Source organism: Pieris rapae, chromosome 23 (genome assembly GCF_905147795.1).
Source record: "Pieris rapae chromosome 23, ilPieRapa1.1, whole genome shotgun sequence".
Lineage (NCBI taxonomy): Eukaryota > Metazoa > Arthropoda > Insecta > Lepidoptera > Pieridae > Pieris > Pieris rapae.
This window is the reverse complement of record NC_059531.1, coordinates 3272128-3293432: the sequence shown is the minus strand read 5'-3', so window position 1 is coordinate 3293432 and position 21305 is coordinate 3272128. Positions and strand designations below refer to the sequence as shown.

The following is a 21305-nucleotide window of genomic DNA, read 5'->3' as shown; positions in this document are numbered from 1 at the left end:
ATAAAAAAATAAAAACAAAAAAATAGTCTAAAAATAAAATTAAATGTTTCGGGTTTTGGATAATTGCATCCCTTATCACTTAGGGGTGTGAAAGATAGATAGAGTTACCGATTTACAGACTTACTCAATATTCATAAAAAAATCATAAAAATCGGTCGAGCCATTTCGGAGGAGTATGGGAATAAACATTGTGACACGGGAATTTTATATATATTTAGATAATAAACACATAAATAGAAGTAAAAATTTATTGAAATGTAAAGTAACTAAATTAATATTATTATGATTTCCGATAATAAATAAATATGTTCTCGGCTTTCTGGTATCTTGTAATGATCCGTCTCAGTATGTTTTATGGCATCTGTAATGAAGACTTATTACCCTAGAGACAGATAAGGTCAGAATTCAACACAATTGTGGTCAATATGCTTAGGTGTGATGCCGAGAGCGACAAGTCTGGTCTTGTTTAGTCAATTTATTCACAGCACAAATGAATTATTCAATGTTTCAAAGAAGATGCCTATCTAGAGTGTTAGCGGGGTTCAGTAAGTCAGTAGTAGTCAGTAGTATATCTTAATATATATAAATTACGTGTCACGTTGTTTGTCCCCTATGGACTCCTAAACTACTGAACCGATATCAATCAAATTTGCCCACCGTGTGCAGTTTGATCTAACTTAAAAGATAGGGTAGCTCATCTCAAGCAACATCTCAATTTATACCCGCAATATTATTTTATTGCAAATATTTGTTTATTATTTGATACAATTCTAACAGATGGCGCTGTGTTAAAAGTACCAACGTTTCCCATAAGTTCTCCTACCGTTTCCCTTGAATACTTTACTACCATGTAATATAACAAAAACCTTAGCCACAGCAACGCTTCGCCGAGTCTGCTAGTATATTTATAATTTACTTTGGTGATAGAGCAGGATAAAAGGCCCCCGAGTACCCTTTGGTACTCCAAACGGCAACTATCAACACATAGTTTTTATAAACATAACCTAACATTTATGAATTGGTGTGTTTCTCACATCGTACTCCAATCCAAAAATACAAAACGGAAACGTCGTATCCATTGTATCTCGTAATATGAATCAACGAGATGTATGAATGCCAGAGTTTTTAACTATCGTAAATATTCAATAGAGATTTCTGTTGGATTTTCCTATCCAGCTTGATGCTGCTGGTTATGACACTCTCAATGCCAGAGGGCTTGCGAGTGCGTTGCCGGCCTTTTAAAAATTGGTACGCTCTTTTCTTGAAGGACCCTTAGTCGAATCGGTTCGGAAATACTTTAGTGGGCAGCTGGTTCCACAAAGTGGTGGTGCGCGGCAAAAATTGCCTTGAAAAACGCGCAGTTGTGGAACGGCGGACGTCGAGGTGATACCTGGTAGATTCGACCTGCGATTGTTTAAAGAAAAAATTTAAAGCCCGGCACCCACTAAAATAATTGCCCATGGGCTGCGGTGACCGTCAATTTTGGGCAGCCCGTAGGGTCCTATCCTATCGCCTATCTTTATTCATTTAGTAATCCTACAGCTAATATAAATTATATATAATTACAAACAAATACACTGAAAATATAGCCAAAGATGGAATGCATGATACATTTTACAACAAAAAGATTTATAAAAGGGAACAAACAAACAAAAAGTATTTAATACATTTAACAAATTGTGATTTAATTTATTTAACTAAGCCTTAATTTGTTGTGTTGTGTGATGGTGTAAAAGTGTGGGTATGTACGCGATGGTGTGTATGTGGGGTGTGCTCATGATGTAGGTGATTTTGCGCTATGGATATTCTTAATACACTTTTTAACCACATTCCGCGATAAACTAAACAATTCAAGGCCTAAATAGTGGTCATTTAAGCAATACAGACTTATAATAACGTTTATCCTCTATCAGCACTTGAAAAAGGGTCACGCAAAGATAATACCAGTACAATTCTTCAGTGATACCATCTTTGGTGACTGGTCGTACTTGAATTCGTGTATGCGGTGATATTAGTTGTTTCTACTACGTATTTGCGTGTTTTTCTCACGAGTATGTAAGAGCGTGCTCCTATTTCACCATGCCTCCTGCTGATGGAGGACAAATCTTTGTTTCTAATTTATTTTATTATTGTTGCAGCTCCTTACAAACATTGTGTAAAAAAAACATGGCGATTAAAAAGAGTGGCGGTGAGTTTATTGCTAGTTCTTCTCTTCCGTTCTACGCCCTTGATTTGAGAACTGGCAGTAAATGTAAAATTAGAATCATTTTATATTTCTTTTCTTTTTTTTTGACGATCATAAGTGTAAATTATGTCACCTATATGAATAAATTATTTTTGTCTTGTCTTGTAAACTTTGACCTGTATGTTTGATTATCTGTTGATGCAATCTGTTGTATTCTGAAAAAAAAAACAAAATTCCTGGAGACTAGTCATGTCGTCTCTAAAACTATGAATGAAGGCGCGAATAACACTTTTTGCCAACGATTTATATTTATATAATTTCTCTTAACATTGTAACACGGTTGTCACGTACGCTAAATATAGAAACAACACGGGTTTCGTTGGACCTTGATTTGTGACGAACGTGCCGTTGACTATGATGATATTCATAGACAAGATAGAATTTTATTGACGCCACTGAACGTGCAGTTTTCATGCCAAAAGCCAGGTGCGTTGTCGGCTCTTTGAAGGACCCTAAGTCGAAATGGTATTAATAAAAACATTATTTATATACTTTTTTTATGGATTAATAAATTCTTTAACAAATAATTTATTAGTCTATTAAATCAAATAAATTCAAGAGCAGTGTTGGCCTAGTGGCTCCAGCGTGCGACTCTCATACCTGAGATCGTTGGTTCGATCCCCGAGCACTGTATATATGCTAAATGCATATGTTAAATGTGCGCATTTAACATATGCTCGAACGGTGAAGGAAAACATCGTGAGGAAACCGACATGTCTTAGACCCAAAAAGTCGACGACGTGTGTCAGGCACTGGAGGCTGATCACCTACTTGCCTATTTATTAGATTTAAATATTTATTATGAAACAGATTCAGAAATCTGAGGCCAAGACCTGAAGAGGTTGTAGTGCAACTGATTTATTTTATTAATAAATTCTAAAAGGATACTAAATTATGACGATTAAACAACTACATGTTTATAGCACCGGTCTCTTGATAAAAATAATTAAATAACTCTCTCCATAGATGGTTATCTTTAAAAAAAATCAAACACCAAAATATGCAAAACGAGTTTGGTTATCTTGCAGAAGCCGCGTACAAATTATTTAAAGAAGTCTATTAGGTGTGTGGGTGTGCAATTATTTAATCAGTTACCATCTAAAATTCGCTATATTGGTGTGTTTGACAAATTCAAAAAGGCATTAAAGATGCATGTTAGAGTTAACATAGTTGACTAAAATTGGGACGGCTAATGGCGAAGTGTATCTTGCTCGTATATTAAGTTCCTATCTCATGTAAATAAAATACATTTATTTTTGTAATTAGAAATAGATTTAAACATGTTTATCAACTTTTTCATATAAAATGTATACCATACCTTATCTAATATACTCATAGTGGTTTTTTTTCCTTTACTAACAGTGGTTGTCTGGAAGAAATCGCTCTAAAGCGATAAGGCCGCCAGTTGCTTGTCATTAAATTATGTTTAATATTTTCCTTTTATGTAATGCAACAAAGTGTAAATAAATAAATAAATAAATAAAATGCATTCGATTTGTGCGTATTTGGATGCCGTTTTCCGGCAATTTTTTCTTTTGTTTTTCTAAGTACTGAGGCCATTTGACGGACAAGGTTTTAAAATTGATGACATGCCATTGTCATTCTCGGCCATTACAATTATATATGACATAATAGTTTTCCTTATATTATTGGTTTTTTTACCTTGGGCTATTTTTATGATTATACCATAGTATATTTAACGATGTTTATACAAAAATATAGACAAGATAGTAATATATAACACTAGTATAGTTTTGTTCAGTGTATGTATGTCACTGCAAGATAGTATCCACTGGCATGGGGAGAAATTTGCTGTGACAAAAACTAATACTAAACAACGATACTAACTTCATCTCATATCCAAGTTCACTCATTCACAAGATTTAAAATAAAAGTATTTTGTCGAATTTCACACTTACACCAGTCTAACTAACTACAACAATTTCAATTTGATTCCACCTCCATTTGGTTAAATGACCAATTTCTTGATGACACTGGAAGAAACTAGCGTTTAAGGTACAGGCTAGGCCTAGTTTAAACGCTAGTGCTCATAGATGTATATTATATATAAGGTTGACCACAATGAATGTTGTAATATATGTAATGTAGTACTTGTTTTTGGGTCAAATAAAGAAACTTTTTATTATTATTATTATTAATTGAACAGTTATTAAAAGATCCTTCGACTTGAGTATTTGTCTCTGTTTGAACATGTGTGTTTAAGGTGTGCGGTTTGCATATTGTGTGTCCGAAGCTATTATAAAGTACTTTAAAATTGAATCTAATATCTAATTCAGCTGTTGTACTCAATGTTTATCAGTTGTGACAAAGCGATGATTCACCAATGATTGCGTGGTCAAGCAAAATAATTATTATGAGAGTGGAGCAATGAAGATATATGTCATTACTCGGAACAAACGCAGGCTGCAATTTCCCCGTACTAGACTATGTAAAGTTAGTAATTATTTTTTGGGAAAGGGATACTCTTCTTAATAAAATCCCAGAAGCTCTTTTATGTCTGCCTTTTAATAAATTTAAGAAATGTATTTAAGAAAAGCTGTGTAAAAAGGCTTACTATGAAGTTAGCGATTATCTAGTTGATAAAAGGGCCTGTGACTAGTGCTAGACAGGTTACTTCTAATTAATTTGCTATATTTGTTTTAAATATTGTAGTATTGTTTGATGATTTGCTTTCTTAAAAGAGTACCGAGAGTTTTTTACGCCGGCTTCTTCTCTCGACCTACACCCTGTGTCTTCTTTGCGGATGAGTAGGGATGCCAAAAGCTTCGAATTTAATGACCTGAAAGAAGTGATACCTTGATTTTATGTTCCAAAATAAACATATTTTATGTTTTTTGTTTTTTATATGACACTTGCTAGTCGTGTTTGGTAGTTATGGAGTAGCAACTACTCGGCACGGATAATAGTGCTCTGTAAACCTTGATACATACGCTAACCTTTCTCGTAAATCATTCTAGATATTGGTGGCAATAAATACATTGCACGAATAGACGTATCGTTGTTGTTTATATAAGTCAAAGCCGTTTCTGACTTTAAGAACATCATACCGGTTATTTTAAAGAACATCAAAGGTTGAATTATATGTTGTTCTTAATAACAACATCGGTTATTACGAATATAATGTTTAGAGAACTTTATTTCTCATTACAAAAAAAGATATTTTATTTACATGAGAAACTTAATATTAATATGTATATACGAGCGAGATACACGTCGCCATAAGCCGTCTTAATTTCAGTCAACTGTGTTCATTCTAACATGCATCTTTATTGCGTTTTTGAATTATTGTTATTAATATTTATTTATAATATGCCTTATTAGACTTATTTGACTAATAGACTATAATATGTATGAATATTCGTTGTCGGTTTTGATATAAGTTAGACATATGCTGGCTTTTGTAGGCATTATCAAACCCTACAACTCTTCTCTAGAACCCAATCATATACTTCCATCTCTTATCGTACAGTTTGCGTAAGTATGATCGTTTTTGGTTCGTTCATAGTCCGACTGCAATATCGACTACCATGCAAATAGTTTCATTTGTGTAAAGCAATATTATCAAATACGGGATCCAAAATCTCATTTCTGGACATTGCTGTTTCTGTTGTGTTCGGAAGTGCGTTGCCGTCTCACTGCATCTTCTACTGCAAATACCATGGAGAATGTTCAGAGGAATTGTTCCAATTAGTCCTTGCAATTGAGTTTCATCATCAAAGTACCATCCGTATCTTTTTTTTCATTTTATTTTTTACTTGGGGAAATGCATTGCGCATACCGGTGCAGAAGGGTTATGTGGGACTCGCTAGTCTCATGCATCTTCTACTGCGAATACCATGGAGAGAGTTCAAAGGAGTTGTTCCAACTAATCCATACAACCTAAGTTTCATCATCAGACGTCAAAATACCATCCGAATCTCATCGACGTCCATCGTTCCACAAAGGCAAATTTTTCCGCGCACCACCACTATGTGAAACCAGCTGCCCACTGAAGTATTTCCGAACCAATGAGACTTAGGGTCCTTCAGAAAAAGAGCGTACCAAGTCTTAAAAGGTAACGCACTTGCGAGAATTCTAGCAATGTGATTGTTCATATGTATGACTTAACACATTGACCGTTTGCCTCCTATTTTACTTAAAAAAATACAATTTACAATCGTACGATGCTTGTTATAATTAAGCAGAATTTTTAATTAACCTTGCCACTCAGGAATTTAATTGTATTTAAATGTATAAATATCATATATTAGGTCCTTACATATGAAATTGGCGTATTTCGTACTGGCCACTTTAATCACGATGTTCTCCTCTTTGGTAAGGAGTTCCAAATTCAAATTTGTACAGCTATTTACTCATGTATTTGTGTTGCGATGACCGTCATTTATTTGTTTTTTTCTTAAAAATATTCGAATTTTTGTTCCTCCCATACAAAACGCCAATTTCATATGTAAGGACCTAATATATATGTGGCTGCATATTTTACATTGTTTGCCAACTGTTATATGAAAGTAAATTGTTTAAATTATTGTCTATGCATAGAATTATTTCATATATTAAAACAAAAGCACGCGAGTATAAACGAACTTCATGTCGGTCAAAGCAAGATTAATATTGCATTGTAAATTACACATGTCATGGGTATTAGTATTGCCAGTAAATAAAAACATATCGTTATAAGGGAAAAAATTAAGTCATACAGGCTAAATAATTTATTGAAACGTCTAATGCTAGTGTCTAGGAAATATAGTTCTAGACTTAAATAAATGTGACACAAACTTGGAACAATTGATTAGATAGGTTTTGTTACACGTTCTAATATAATATCTTTCAGATAGAAATTGGAACCATTCGATATTTTAAACTGCCATTGTAATACGTAATTGCAAGGCATGAAAATAAATACATTTTCTTTGTTAAAGATACATTAATTTTTATTAGATGTTGGTAGATAGTTAATTTAAAGAAAACACTCTTTTACCGGATTGAATCTATATGTATTATTGTAAAGTTATAATTATTTAAACATAATTTTAAATTTAACCGACGTTTCGCGTGCTTTACAGCGTGCGTGGTCACGGTGACTGAAGACAAAAGGTGTTGAATGTCAAAAAAGTATCACAGCTGTAGAAAACGTTGTATTACCTGTATTTATTTCCCCGGAGTTGGTATCGACTAAATGAATGTTTCTGCAGAAACCCTTCATCTTTTAGTTTTTAAAGTGTTTTCTTTAAATATGTAAAAGCTATGTTAATAAAAGACGATACTAGATAATGTTTTATTGCTCCGAAATGTAACCTAGTGGAAATTTTTGCCGCCGCGCCGTGCCGGCTTAGAAAAGTATGTGGCATTGTAATAAGATTGCAAATCTCATCTAAAGATTGCATAGTTCCCAGTTTACCTTATTATTATTGATGTTAAACTTCATAACTTTAGTTTTTATGTGTTTTTTTAAAGTATTTAAAAAGAGCAATACGGCGTTAAAAAAACGTGTTTAGTTATAAGTTTGTTACATTCCAGGAAATAATGTACACTGGACATGTAGCATTTGTTGTTGAACATTGAATAAAGTATTTTTGAAATTGAAAAAAAAAAGACTGTAATAAGATGATTGTGAAATTCAAGTCACGAAGTAATCATACATTGTTGCTAATAGTGTAATAGATACTTGTTTAAGTCTAAGTTACCGACACTGGCCTATCTTCGGCATGAATAGTCGTAAGTGAAAAGCGTAATAAAGCAGTTTTAGAGTATAGCTAACAGATAGATAGTCTAGTCAACAAGTTCAAAAACGTGAAAAAGTAAATAAATCTCCTAAAAATATTAGCGATGGCTAATTCGATTCGGAATCACCTCTAGAAAAATGTTTTTGAAGGTATTTGGTGCAGGTTAAAAATTGCAATTGTTATTAACAAAATAATAATAATATTTGGTAGAGTTTTACGCCTTTCTTCCTGATCCTGTTTGTACTTTTCGTTAACTATCCGTTATGCGTTAATACTACGGTCAGTTACACGTTTTATTTCTAAAACAATTAATTACAACGAACTTCTTATAATCCTTCACGACCTTCAAGAAAAAAAGCGTGTCAATTAAAAGGCCGGCAGCGCGCTTGCAAGCCTTCTGGCAGTGAGTGTCCATGGGCGGCTTAACATTATTAATACCAGGTGAGCTTCCTGCTCGTTTGCCTTCCGTAACATAAAAAAGTCTACTGTCGGCTTTGCAGGACTGGATTTGCAAATATTTTTGAAAATTAATATAGACAGTAGTTACAGAGTTTGTTGGTTACGTACAAATTTCCTCTAAGATATATTATAATTGTATCCGATGTCATTATTACATTTATCAATTTAAATTAAACGATTCTTAAAAAAATGCAGTGGAACTAAATTAGAATGAACAAGCAAGTAATGAAACTTCATCGATTCATTTGCTTAACTGTTTGAACAAGTGGCTGAATCAGCCCGCTAGTTGAACCGCGATGTTTATTTCAGAGGCTAGGCAGTTGATTGAGCGGCGACTGGCGACATATACACAGCTTTAACTGTGTATATCTCGGTAATATATGTTTTATTCAAATATTTCATAGAGATTTGTTTCTTAAAATACATTTTGTCCTCTAGTATTCAACAACCGAGACTGCTTGGCATATTCATCGGTCACTTCAGTCGGGAGAGTGAAATGTTTATGCACAAACGACTTTTGGAACTGCGTAATCAAGTTGTGAGAGCGAGAGATACTCCTAATATTACGTAAATATTTTTTTAATGAATAGATAGATAGAAGAGTTTCTAGTAAATTGTTTGTGGAATGAGTAGTTTATTTTGATTTTAGAACGTAGAGTTTGAATGAACTCTTTGAATTTGTTGCGTTCTTTTTTCAAATTTCATGTAGATTTTTTAAAAACGTTCCGTTTTCAAATTGTAGTTGTTTTGTTTTGTTATTTAGGTTTGTTGTTAGGAAAAGTATTCGTATAGTAGTAGTATAGTATATTAATTTTAAAATTCGCGCTCAAATCGTAGATTTTGTATCGAATCCAATTATTCAAAGTATTTCATAAATTATATTTTGAGTATAAAGTAGGTAATTTTCTTTATTATTAACGTTTATTGTAGTTTCTAATGTTATAGCTATAACCTAACAGGTGTTATTAAATAGATGTTTTGTTCCATTTTCAAATTCAATGTAGATTTCGACATTTCGAATGTTTTTTAAACGGCCATGTAGGTAGATTTCTTCATCAGTAGATTTTTTTAATCCATTTAGAATTTTCATTTGAATTTAGAATAGTTTTATATTCAGATGTTTCACTGTGCATACACTCTATTTCATTTTAATTACGATAATATTAAATATAATTAAATCAATACTTTTAATGGTATTATATGGTTTAACTTTTGGAAAACAGTTTTCTATTTATAGTTTATACGTTACATAAAAATATTTCATTAGAAAATTAAATGCATGATGATATATAGAATGCATGGCATAGATAATCTTTATCTATAAAATTGTTTACACAAGTGTCGCTAATTGAAGCCATCGATTTTTGTTATCGGTTACCATTTCTAGTGAAGCCTAATAAAGCCGAATATTAAATGTAGCATTGGTTCGGCCGACCTAAAGATATTCGTTGCCATGGTAATAAGCCACCACTAGTAGAATGCTGTATAACAAAAAGTGTACGTCATTTTTATTTATAATTTGCGCACGCGTAGCAGCCGCACACGCACGTATACTAGTGTTTATTTATTAAGGAAACTGAACAGATACATCTCTATACAGTAAAAAAAATGAATCATAAAATTGTTTTTGTATAGACGGACGTTAGTAGGCTCATGTCCCATAAATGGAACATCAAGAACTCCGCTTCGAAAATCGGTGGTTCAGGTCGAGCCATCGCACGGTAGTAACCATGGCAACAAATACGCTAATCCATATAAGGTCGCGGAGGCTAACGACTACATTACTATAACTAGATTCAACTTCCTGTATCGTTTCCGTACTTCCGGTATGGGATATTTCTTGGAATCTTGGGCCTAGTTGGCTTGTGACCCTCATCCTTGAGGTCATGGAAGGTGAAGGTAAAGATCGTGCAATCGGCATGACTTTAGATGTGTCAGCTCTCGATAATCAGACATCAAGTTACTCAAAGTTGACTGGAAGAGGAGTATCGAGTATGGCTCTGTGTATAAGTGGAATCCTACGTACTTATGAAGAAATGGGTGCTATATGAGGCGAAGTGCCACTGGGTTATCTGTTATTACCTAAGTTGTGTAAAATCTTGTTTCTATATAAATATATGTCGCAGTAAAGTAGTAAAATCAGAGAGTTTTTAGAATCTCTAGACAGTTAATTAAAGATCGTTATTCAATCGAGTCGCTAGCGTTTTGATTTAAATAAGGCAGCGTCGAAAACGAATCTGTGAGATTAACTTTTTAGTTTATTTCATTAGTTTTATATTATGTATAATAAAATTTGGTGGACTTAAACTTTATCCATTATATATATTTTTTATTTTTTTCCTTAATAGGGTTGTCTGGATGAGATCGCTTGAAGGCGATAATCCCGTTGCATATTATAATTCTTATATATTATCTTTCTATTATAATTCTTATATATTATCTTACTTATTTTTATATAAATCTAACGTAGTGTAAATTAATACAATTTATATAATTATGTAAAAAATTTAGTTTTTGAGATTATAATTCTTATATATTATCTTACTTGTTTTTATATAAATCTAACGTAGTGTAAATTAATAAAATTTATATACTTAATTATGTAAAAATTTTAGTTTTTGATATTATCGTATTGGTTTGGTATGTGATTAAAAAAATAAAGGTCCATTGAACCACCAGGGTTGAAGGTCGTTGACTCTAGTGGTGCTGCAAATCAATTAAAAGAGTTATCATGAATGATGAATTTTGTTACAGTATAGCACAGCCCGTTTTTCTTGGGAAACTGGTGGAGTTCTACAGTCCAGATCAGAAGACCATGAAGCCGAAGGAGGCGTATTTGTACGCTGGTGGTGTGGTCATCTGCTCCGCATTGAATGTGTTTGTGGTGCATCCGTATATGATGGCCATACTCCATATGGGAATGAAGTTCAGGGTGGCCTGCTGCTCGCTTATATATAGAAAGGTAATGTATATAACAAAAGAGCGTATGACTTAAAAGACCGGCAACGCACTCGCAAGGCAATATTTTGGGCGTCGGTTTTCCTCCATAAAGCCTGTGGCGCTACAAACTTTTTAGGTCTAGCCCTCAAATTTTTGTATTCGTTTCGTGATAATTTGTCAATGTAATAGGCAAGTAGGGGATCAGCCTACAGTGACACATACATTCGATTTTTGGTCCGAGGAAAGCCGGGTTACTGACGATGTTAACCATTTGAGCTAATGTTAAATGCGCACATAGTACATTGGTGCACAGCCGGGATCGAACCTACGACCTAAGGATGAGAGTCGCACGCTGAAGCAACATTTTTTTTATATAGAACAGGGGGCAAACGGGCAGGAGGCTCACCTGATGTTAAGTGATACCGCCGCCCATGGACACTCGATGCTAGAGGGCTCGCGAGTGCGTTGCCGGCCACTAACACTGCTATATATTTAGTTTTTTTATTTTTGTTATTTATTATTTATTTAGTGTTAGTGTTATAGAATCCTACCTTTTATTGGAAATATTTCTTGTTAATGTGTAATCCAAATAAGAAAAAATATTGTATTGCTAGAACTTGCAAGTCACAATGAAGTTATGTTTCTGAAGTCATTGTTTACAAATGATTCATGAGGAAAAACGTGTTTTGTTATGTAAAATGTCTGCTAGACATGGCACGCAGATCTCGTTTTGTTTATACAAGAACGCTTACGAGGAAATTCTTTACGCGATTCAAGTGATTTTATTCAGTAGATGTTTTGTACTTAATGATAATATTATTATTCGGTCAATATATTCCCGAAGCCTTGTTGTATGTACAAAAAAGTTTAAACGATTTTAAAACAAATGGTGACTTTCACCAGTATAATACGCGTAATAGAAGTAATTTGAGTGTGCGACCAACCAGGCTCCAGAAGATAAACCACCCCTTATATGGAAATTGTATTCGTTTTTACAACAAACTCCCGAGCGAAATTAGAGAATTATCACTAAATAAATTCAAGGAAGTAAAAGTTAATTAGTCAATAAAGCTTTTTATAAATGTGACGAATACTTAAATGATCCTAATCCTTGGTATTGTATTGCTCCAGTTTAAACAATTTGTATTAAAAACTTGGCGATTGAAAAGAGTTTCTTGCCAGTTCTTCTTACCCGCTCTACGCCCTTGACTTGCGAACTGGTGATAAATGTAAATTTACAATTAATTTCGTTTTTTTTGACGTTCATAAGTGTACATTATGTTACCTATATGAATAAAGATATTTAGTTGTTGTTGTTGTTGTTTCCGTAAGGTCCTGTATTTATTTATATAAACCGGCCATCAATCATATCATTTATTCCAATTAGACCACCTAAAATGGCACTTTTGAACGTAAAATAATATAATATAAAGATTCTAGTTGCCCCTTCTAAAAGGTATTTTTTTAATTTGTAATGTGCACATATAATGTACTTAAATGTCCTTTACATCTTTGCCAATCAACTTTGGGGACTTCTAAAGCAACTTTAAAAGTCCCCAACGTTTGGCAAACGTGACTAAATCACGTGTAAGGAGTTTGTATATGTTTTGATTTATATTCGTCGTCGTTAATTCTGTAATCATTCAATTTTATTTACATATGATATTTATTAACTTCGTATTTCTTTACTAATATTATATACTTTTATATGCATTTGTCGCGTTCCTAAACATTGCTATGGTTAAATGTATACAAATCGCAGTAGTTTTCTAATGTGGCATGATAGGATTTTATTGTATTCTGTTAAATAAAAAAAATTATAATACAAAAAAAAACTTATAAAAAAGTGTGTGTACACAAGTTAGAAGGTAAAATTTCTTTGGCGTAACAAGCTGAAAATCTTTTCAAAAGTTTTATCTTTCGCCTTATTCTACTATAGAAAATACTAAAATTTTGACTATAGGGGAAATACTAAATTTTGACTTTGGGGTGTCGGATTTATGTGATTTATGCGCACATTGTAAAAAATTACTGTCATCATTTTCTCTAACGCGTAAAATTATAATAACTTCATAAAACAAAAATGTTGACTATAGCTTAATTCAGGGTGTCGAATTTATGTGACGTTGTTCGCGAGCGTTGTAAAAATTTACTCTCATTTGTCCCAACGCGCCAAAATTAGTATAACTTCAATAATTTCTTTAGTACTGTGCCAAACATAAAATAAAATAAAAAAGCCATTTATTTCCAGTATTTAACTCTCGTCTGGAACCCCTAGTTGGGTGACGCCCATCTATCTCTGTCTTGACCACCTATCGCTTTAATGTCGTCCTCCCATCATGTAATAGTTCTACCTTTTGTTCTTTTGCCTAGTGGGCCTTTCCAGAAAGTTACTTTTTTATTCCATCTATGATCAGTTAGCCGGGCGCCCATGTCACGCCCACTTCCATTTCAATTGTTTTGAGTAGCTTAAAACGTCTGTTGCTTTGGTGTGCCAAACATAACAGCTAAAAATATTCTTTGGTTCCAGTCTCTCCGGCTGTCGAAGACTGCTCTCGGCGAGACCACTGTGGGTCAGGTGGTGAATCTCCTCTCAAACGACGTGAACAGATTCGATGTGGCCATCATCTTCCTGCATTATCTATGGATTGGACCCTTGGCTACTGTCATTGTCACTTACTTTATGTGGCTAGAGATTAACTGGGCCGCTATTGTTGGAGTTGGATTTATGCTGGCGTTTATACCACTTCAAGGTAATATAAAATCTTAATATATATAAATCTACTGTCACGACGTTTGTCCGCGATGGACTCGTAAACTACTTAACCGATTTTAAATTAAATTGGCACACCGTGAGCAGTCTGGTAGAAGTTAAGAGATAGGATAGCTTAGCTCTTTAATTATAGTCGCAATTCTATTTTATTGCAAATATTTGTTTATTATTTGATACAATTCTAACAGATTGCGCTTTGTTACAAGTAAATTTTCACATGAGTTCTCCTACCGTTTCTTACTAGAATAGTTTCCTACTATGTAATATAACAAAAACCTTAGCCACAGCAACGCTTAGCCGAGTCTGCTAATATAAAAATTTACTTAATTTGACTCAAAACAAACATTACATTCTATATACAATATTCACTGTTGTTAACATTATACATAATATACATCTATGAGCACTAGCGTTTAAACTAGGCCTAGCCTGTTTTAAACGCTAGTTTCTTCCAGTGTCATTAAGAAATTGATTATACTGTTGGCCATTAGACGTTTGATTATTATTGTTTATTGAACCAAATGGAGGTAGAATTAAATTTAAATTCTTGCAATTAGTTAGACTGGAGTAAATGTGAACTTCGACAAAGATTTTTTTTTAAGTCTTGTGGAGAAACTTAGATATGAGAAGGTGAATTAAATTATTTTTTTGAACGTAACGAGTAAACTGTTTTGGAGCGATTTTGATAGGCTTCTCAAGCGGGGGTCAAAGCCCTTGGGTTGTGGGTGGGATTAATCAATAAAGCTTTTTATAAATTTGACGAATGTTCAAATGTTTCGTGTCCTTGGGATTGATTTGCTCCAGTTCAAACAATTTGTATGACTCAAAACTTGCGATGAAAAATAGTGGTGAGAGTTTAGTAGTTCTTGCCTTTAAGCAAAGAGTTTTTTGCTAGTCCTTGAAGAACTTGTGTACTATTAGTAAATGTAAATTGAGAATCAATTTATAATCTTTTCTGTTGTCGTTCATAAGTGTACCTACCTATAGGTTTGAGTTGAGTTTGTTTTAAAGGACCTCCTTTAAAACAAACTCACTCGCAGCAAATATAACTACAATTAAATATCAAGAGAAAACGTGTCTATTAATGCCATTACAATGATTAGTTGTAGTGAAAAGTTTGTTTTTTATTTATTTATGTAGATATCATTGTACTACTATTACGATAGGAAGACACAATAATACATACACCGATTATTCTACAGTTATAAAAACTGCGTTCAAAGTACACATATCATAAGTGAAAATTCTTTGTAAATTAATTATTACTAAGGTAAAAGCACCAATTAGATGATGTACCAGTATATGATCACTCCATGTATTTGTATATATTCACACTGTTTGCACAGTATATGTGCTAATCTTAATATATATATTTCTTGTGTGCGTGTGTATGTGACTGAACTCCTCCTAAACGACTGGACCGATTTAGACGAAATTTTTTGTGTGTGTTCAAGGGGATCTGGGAATGGTTTAGATTCACAATTTTGTCCGCTGGACAATGTTTTTTTAATTAATTTTCAATTTATTAGTTGTTGTTGATTTTGGAATGTTTTACATTGGATCCGACAGACGGCGCTACCATCGCAGTGTCAAATTTTAAATAATATTCGAATTTTAATTTTAGTCTGTCCCGAAATTTAAAAAAAGTTTTGTTATCATTGTGTTATATCGTGTGTGACCATGTGCTGGATCGTTAGATATTGTCATAACATTTGAATAATAATTTTCATCAAAATGGCTTATTAAAAATTGAAATATTGAAATTAAAGACGTGTAGACAGGACAACGTCTGTCGGATCCGCTAGTGATAATATAATTAAATAAAAAATCTCCGTTTAAGACGTGCAACAAGACGTTACTCGAATTGGCATTTAAAGTTCTAATATGTACCTACTACACGGATATATCAACCAATCTTAAAATCTTCACTTCTCACTCTCTCTCAATCTGTCTCAATCTCTCTCTCTCTTTTCTTCGCGAGAAACGCTGCACATCTTCGTGACGTATCCGTAAAATCCCTTATGCGCCTAATGAAGTTTCACTTCAAAAATATTCTACTTTTCAGTCGTCCTCTCTTAATTCTTCCTTGGGCCAAAATCTTATAATAAAATTTATTTAATAATAAGTAATCAACAGCTACTTAACACATATTATTATACAAAACACAAATACAATACACAAAGCCAAAACAGATTACACAGATTAAATAAAAAACAGAAAACAAGCATTAAAAGACAAAGTGTCATTTAAAAGAAAAACAAAAGAATAAAATTAAAAACTGCAAAATTAAAAAAAGCAACAAATTTTAAGCAAGAATTTATTAATATCTACTACTTAAAAAAAAACTACTACTTAAAAAAATCGGAGTCTTCCCGCTTCTCCAGGCACTTCTTCACATCTCTCTTCTTGTGGTAGAAAATATCAATGTCTTGAAAATAGTTGTCATAGTTCGACAAAACCCTAAACACAACCTAAAACAATCGCACAATTAATTACATTAAGGGTTAATTTGGGTGTGCTGAGTAATTCAAAATGTCGCTAGATGTGACTGAAAAAGCGCTAGACGTCAAAATACAGTGGCGAGTATTTTCTTTCTTGTGGTATTTTTTAATACCAGCTTGAATATCAAGATAAACCAAAGGATTTGTGGTTGAAATCAAAACCTTGCTCGGTCGTTGATCCTTCATAATGTCAGGCAGGGGTCGTGGAATAACGACGCATTGTAACATCCTAGAAAATGTATACTTTTTGACGTTATTGAACCAGAAACAGTGGTGCCTTGAGCCTCTAAATTCTGAAGTCATTTAATGAATCACGGCGTTCCACCGAATGCATTTAACATTCGCTGAAGGAAAACACCGTGAGGAAACCGGCATGCTATAGACGTCGACGGCGTGTCAGGCACAAAAGGCTACTTTTTACAAAAGCTATAGCTAGATGCTGTGGTCTCTGGGAGAATGAACAGCGCTGTGGAACAGTCTGCTCCTCATCATAATGCTGAGCCAGGGCCAATTAGGACCTCAGCACACAGGCATTACATACTTAAACGTACCTTATTTATTTACACTTTGTTACCTTATACAAAAACATATTAAAAAGCAGGTTACATAACTTATTAGGTGAAAGACGGCCTTATCGGTATCAAGCGATTTCTTCCAGGCAACCCTAATTTGGAACAATAAAAATAGAAACACAGAGGGTAAAGTACAAGAAGTGCATAAATAATCAACAATACTAATAAAACTACCTATAACTAAAAGTAAAATCTAAAAAAAAACAAAACAAAATAGTATGTGTACTTATGTACACGCGTTAGAAGTTAGACTTCTTTGGCGTATGGAAAAAAAATAACTAAAATGCAGTAGTGATTAACGATAAATATTAAAATAAATCAAACAGATTTTATTTAAATAAATAAATAATAAATAAATATAATCACCGTCGTATATGAAATTGATTAATATTATAAATAATATTTATCTATTCACACAGTTTAATTGTACCTACTGTTACGAAACACGTGTTCTAAATATAAAAATACTAGAATATACAACTTGAACATAGTTATCGATTTCCATGCCACCTAGACCTAATTTTACGATGTCGAATTAAAAAAAAAAAAATATGTAAAAATTCACTCTCATCATTTTTCTCCATCGCGCCAAAAGAAGTATAACTTCAATAAATAAATAAACAATAGTATGTATAAACAATGTAATAGCTTGATCAAAGGTTAATTGAGTCACAATTAATATAAGTAGCTAATTACGAGGCAGAAGAAAATGATCAAAAAGAAGATTTTAAAAGAAATTTAAAGACTGAGCTCGTCTGTATCAATTGGCAAGGAATTCCATAGCAGGATACTTTGCACAGTGAAGGAGGAGAGATAGAATTCAGTTTTATGAGTAGGTGTTTCAAGAAAGAGATTTTCTAGGGAACGCAAATCAATATCATCGCCAGAGAGGAAGATAACGTTACACACACACACAGGTGTATTAGGATTGAAAAAAAATGTTATCTCGCATTATTTTTTATTTTTCTTAGATTACTGTTATTTTGTGAGTTTTCTTAGTCATAAATGTTATGTTAGTAGATCTAAATAATAACAAAGAATATGTTTATTTGAAATCAGACGTAACTGGGGTCATCGACCTTTAAAAGATTTATGATTGATTCCAAACACGTTTCTATACTGTATGATAATATCTAATAGTAATATATTATTAAATAATAGTCTACTGGCGCTACAATCATTTATATGCGTCATCCGTTTCGTTCATTATTTAGACATGATCAGTTTTTGACGTCGGTATGTGAATGATTTTTGTGATACGCCGGTGTCAGATTTTGGTAAATATCAAAATGTATTCCTCAATCCGTACGTCATTTATTATATAATTGTTAAGTCAATTTCATATATCTAATTGAAATATAGAGTACAGCATGTAAAAACAAAATTTCTAAATTACAAACACTACAAAATAAATTAATAAAAGCATTATTTAGATACAATTTTTTAACACAGAAATTTTGCCGATTAAACAACTATATGCATATAGCACCTGTATCTTAATTAAAAAAAAATTAAATAACTCTCTCCATAGTTGCCTATCATCTAAAAAAATCTAATACACAACTACATGCAATACTCGTCGAGCGAGTTGGATCATCTTGCCGAAGCCGCGTACAAATTATTTGAAGAAATCTATTAGGTATGAGAAATTCAAATTCGCAATATTGGAGTGTTTGACAAATTCAAAAAGGCAGTAAAGATGCATGTTAGAATGAACACAGTTGACTAAAATTAAGACGGCTAATGGCGACGTGTATCTCGCTCGTATATACATATTTATATTAAGTTTCTCATGTAAATAAAATATATATTTTTTTGTAATGAGAAATAAAGTTCTTTAAACATTTTGTCACGAAGTTTGCCTTCACCATAGAAGCAAGTACTAATTGTTGATAAATTCATTTGGCATAGTGATGATTGTCATACGCTTACGCCAGCCATGCTGAATTTCATCATCAGACGTCGAGACACTATGAAGGTCTACCCGTATCACCTTGACGTCCATCCTTCCATTTCTGAGCATTTTTAAAGCAACCACCACCATATGGAACCAGCTGCTCATCACCAAACAAAATCCACTGAGGGTATTTCAGAAAAAAGCGTAGAAATTCTTATAAGGTCGGCAATGGACTCGCGAACTGTGAGTGTCTATAGTTGGCGTTGAGGTGAGCCTCCTGCCTATTACATAAAAAGAAACTAGGAAAACACTGAAATACAGTTTTTTTTATTTACATAACATTAAATATGGTTTTGACATCCTTCTCTTGCTCAGCGTCAAGATGCTCCCGTTGTACCAGAATACTGCACTGGTTCAATCTCTGACAAGTCTAGATGACAGAGAATTCAGTTCCTAGGTTTGGTGATACCTGGTCGGTACGTGGTCTCTTAGCCTCCATTCTCCAAGTTAAAGTAAACGTTGTCATGAAGTTTTTGGGCATTGTGGCCGAAAGAATATAAGAATATCCATAGCGCAAAATCACCTACATCATGATCACACCCCACATACACACCATCACGTACATACCCACACTTTTACATCATCACACAACAGAATCAATTTAGGCTTAGTTAAATAAATTAAATCACAATTAGTCAAATGTATTAAATACTTGTTTGTTTGTTTGTTCCCTTTTATAAATCTTTTTGTTGTAAAATGTATCATGTCTTCCATCTTTGGCTATACTCTTACTGTTTTTGTTTGAAATTATATATAATTTATGTTAGCTGTAGGAGTACTAAATAAATAAATAAATTTTACAAAACTTGTGACATGCGGTTCCTTTGGAATTGAACTTACAGGGACTACGCAGTATAAGTCACCGGGGTAGACATATCTAGAAGACCAAAAACCCTGGCCTCTGATGTGTACCCGATATGGAACCTAATAAAATAACGACCATATTTGTTTGAAGAAATACCGTAATCAGCCAGTTAAGCTGAATTCGTTTTATTTGTAGAGTGGATATTTAAAAATCGAATACCTGAATTATGCACGAATGGTTTGATTTGAATCGCAGGTCAAAGACCGGTTTAGTGACCTAATGTCCTTTGAATGTTTTTGTCGTGCCTTTGCGGCTTCGGTATTCTAGATCTGATCTGAGATTTATGTCGTTATTCAATAGAGACAGATCAAAATCAATTGCTCGCCTAAATCGCTCGCGAAATTATGTAAATTTCCATTATGTGTTGGTCTAGTGGCAGTAAGCGACTCTCATACCTGAGGTCGTAGATTGCCCCCCGGCTTTGCACCAATGGACTTTCAATGTGGGCATATAACAATAACTCCTAGATGTTATTTAGTGGTGCTACTACCTATTTAGGTCTTGGCCCCAATCGGCCTTCCGTGCCTGACACACGCAGTCCAATTTTTGGGACTTAACTCACGATGTATTCCTTCATCGTTCGAGCGGTGCCGGTCGCCAAACTCCAAAAAAGTACATTGTTTCTTTCCGTTTTTTGTCATCGTTTTTCAAAGTAGGCCAACAAGGAAAAAATATATGGTGGAGTTGAGTAGTTTATGTATCCATTTTCAAAGATTTGATAGACGATTTAAATTAATTTGCTCCATAGAAAAAATCCAAACATAGCCAATTTCTGACGAAAATGTATGTGGAACATGATTTTGAAATTAACGCGATATTTTTTTCACAATAGTATTTGTGAATTTAAAAAGATTAGTCATGATAAAGACTAGCAACCTAAATTACTTAATTGATTTAATTAATATATTTTTTTGTCATTAAGTCTAATATGTGTTGTGTGGTTGGTATTTTACAAATTTATTTATTTATTTATTCACACTTCGGTGCTAAAAAGAAACACAAATAACACAATACATAAAAATTACAACGGGCGGCCTTATCGCTAACAAGCGATCTCTTCCAGGCAACCCTTGTAAGAAAAGAAAACAATTAATAAAAATGATGAGTGCAAGATAACTAGAAGTTATATATAAAAAAAACAAAATATATTTATGTTAATCTATAGAACCTTAATCTAGAGAAATAAAACAATATTAATAACCAACTAAAACTTAAAAGCTAATCTTAAAGATTCAAGAATAAATGCTGT

General features: G+C 33.2%; 1 protein-coding gene across 2 annotated transcripts in view; it reads left to right on the top strand.

Annotated features, from left to right (window-relative positions):
• The window catches only part of LOC110999965 (ATP-binding cassette subfamily C member 4-like), a 64760-nt gene that overhangs the window by 11703 nt on the left and 31752 nt on the right, over positions 1 to 21305 (top strand). The window contains exons 5-7 of one of the 2 annotated variants that reach the window (XM_045633402.1): positions 8887 to 9015; positions 11203 to 11410; positions 13919 to 14141. In XM_045633402.1, coding sequence (XP_045489358.1) covers positions 8887 to 9015; positions 11203 to 11410; positions 13919 to 14141 — 560 coding nt within the window. The remainder of the gene's footprint in view (positions 1 to 8886; positions 9016 to 11202; positions 11411 to 13918; positions 14142 to 21305) is intronic. The other variant, XM_045633403.1, reaches the window with a different exon arrangement.